Below are 2,260 nucleotides of genomic sequence, written 5' to 3'. Positions count from 1 at the left end.
ATCAGAAGTGCTATCCGAGGTGTTTTAGAAAAATTCCGCCAATAAAACGAAACTGTAACGATCATTGTGGACCAGAGTAGTACAGGATATTCAAACATACAGTTCGTCTTACTACGTAGTACTTCAGTACCATGGGATTTTGCTTGATTCATTGCTTGTTCTTGCCTTGCCTTGATAACTGGAATGCAGAGCGTATTGGGAGACGCCCACTGGGGTTTCACGTGTTGGCTTCTCAATCGAGCCTCAAAACTAGACCGTCGACCGCCGTAAGCGAAACACAGCATATCGGCGCTCAAAATACATTACCACAAATATATCCAAAGTTAATTTCCCCCATTTAGTTGTCGCATTGACGCTGAAACCCTCTCTAAAACTGCTGCACTAGCTACAGTACTGCGGTCTGCATCGTTGTTGCATTTGTTCATACGCACACGCTTGGTGGTTCAGCGTCTTCTCGAGCGGCTTTCCTTCGAGCGGAGTGTACAATGAATGCCGTTAACATGACAATGCCGAATCCGGAGAGCCCCAAGTTGATCCAAAACATGGGTTGCAGCGTGGCGAAAAGGGCAGGGATGACGGGCACAACGATGCGTGCGGCAGAACCTACAGAACCAAACACCCCCATCCACAGGCCTTGGGGCTGGGCGCCAAGGAGCTTCGAAAATGCTGCCACTGTCACCGCCGTAAGAAGTGGGCCCCCCACAGACCACACCAAATAAATGGCTGTGCAATAGACGGACCACTTTGGCGGTTCCACGAGCAAGAGCGCGTTCCCGACCGCAACCCCCCCCAGACCAAGCACGAGCCATGCAATGTCGGCGAGTGCATCCCGCCACAACTCGACAGCGACATACGTGAGCAGCCCAAGGAGACCCATGAAGAATTGAAAGGCCGCCACGGCGTGCACAGGGTCTTGGGGGGACGTAGCTGATACCGCTTGAAGTGTTTGAAGGTGCAACGGCACGAGAACGGTTTCGAAAGAGGCGATTACCCCCCGACCTACCACATTGAGCAGGAGAAAGATGGCGATGCCCCAACTGTCCCGCTTTAGAGAGTCCTCATCGGTCAACTTGGCGTGAGGGGTCGCATCGTCCTGCGACGACAGGGATGGGGAATCGCTCGCTTCAATGGAATTGTCAAACATAACCAACATGCACACGAGCGAGAGGAGGTTCAGGGCTGCCAAGAGTAGCCCCGGCATCGTGAACGCATTGATGGGCACCTCCCAAATGCGTATGTTCAAGGACGCAAACAAGCCACCGATGCCTGGGGACAGCGCGTACCCGAGAAATACCACCACCGCCAATCGGTTCATGTACTGAAGTCGGTGACGCATGGGCGTCATCGCAGCGACATTGGCGCGGCACACGCTGAGGTTGCCCGCCCCAAAGCCGACAAGGAAGCGGCTTGCATACAGCCATACAAACGCGTTGGGCGTTGTGTCGGTGGAGGCAGGACTTGACTTAAAAGACGCAGGTGCAACATAGAGGAGGTTGCCAAAGATGCCAATAATTGCACACACGATATGCACCGATCGAAACGAGAACCGATCGCAAAGCCAGCCAAGCAGCACCGACGACGCCAGCCGACCAATGCTGAAGATAGACGTGGCTCGACCCATATCTTCGAGGGAACCCCCTAGGGACTGGCAATACAGGAACAGCGTGGGCAGCACCAGACCCCGAGCGGCCTCGGCTGTGAATTGGGACATGTAAATCGCGCCCATTTGAACATGCCACTGGCTCGTTCGCGGCGCTGGCCTTGAAATGACATCGTTGTCATGGACACTGCAATACGGGGTCTCGGATGCAAGATGTCGTGAAGGAAAAGGCGGCGGCGTCGGCATTTTTGCTGGCAGTGTCGTAAGAACGTCGAACAACGATGGAAAATTCGAAGCGCCGCGATGTTCGAAATACTGGTTGAGGTGAGGGCGAATCCAATTGGACGGTCACTGTCGTCGGGTTGTGGTGTTGTCTGATGAATATGGTACTGTGTCACGCTGGACCATGAGGATTTGGAATGGATATTCTCGGGTATGCCACTCTGGTGTTGCCACCTCACTTTCGTCCGAGGAGGGGGCCAGTTGCCCAGCTGGAGCCGCAGTCGACGAGACCGCGGTCGAGATGGCCAAGAGCAAGCACGCAGGGGCGAAGTACTTCATAGCTGGCAACTTGAAGAATGACAAGACTTCCAAGAGGTCGTAAAGTCAAGAGCCATCCAACAAGACCCCCGGTTGGTTCATACTCGCGTCAGTTGTGCG

General features: G+C 54.2%; 1 protein-coding gene across 1 annotated transcript; it reads right to left on the bottom strand.

Moving 5' to 3' along the window:
• Positions 1–287: 287 nt before the first annotated feature.
• Positions 288–1,874, bottom strand: H257_08796 (hypothetical protein). The gene has a single exon (XM_009834845.1). It carries the CDS (start codon positions 1,844–1,846, stop codon positions 422–424), a length of 1,425 nt encoding a protein of 474 aa, XP_009833147.1. The 5' UTR covers positions 1,847–1,874; the 3' UTR covers positions 288–421.
• Positions 1,875–2,260: the final 386 nt, after the last annotated feature.

This window comes from Aphanomyces astaci, assembly GCF_000520075.1.
Source record: "Aphanomyces astaci strain APO3 unplaced genomic scaffold supercont1.20, whole genome shotgun sequence".
Lineage (NCBI taxonomy): Eukaryota > Oomycota > Saprolegniomycetes > Saprolegniales > Verrucalvaceae > Aphanomyces > Aphanomyces astaci.
The sequence above is the reverse complement of the archived record's forward strand: the minus strand, read 5'-3'. Positions and strand labels throughout refer to the sequence as shown.

What these genes read in the sequence shown, in the direction of transcription:
- H257_08796 (XM_009834845.1), bottom strand. Translation starts at nt 1,846, where the DNA reads ATGCCGACGCCGCCGCCTTTTCCTTCACGACATCTTGCATCCGAGACC.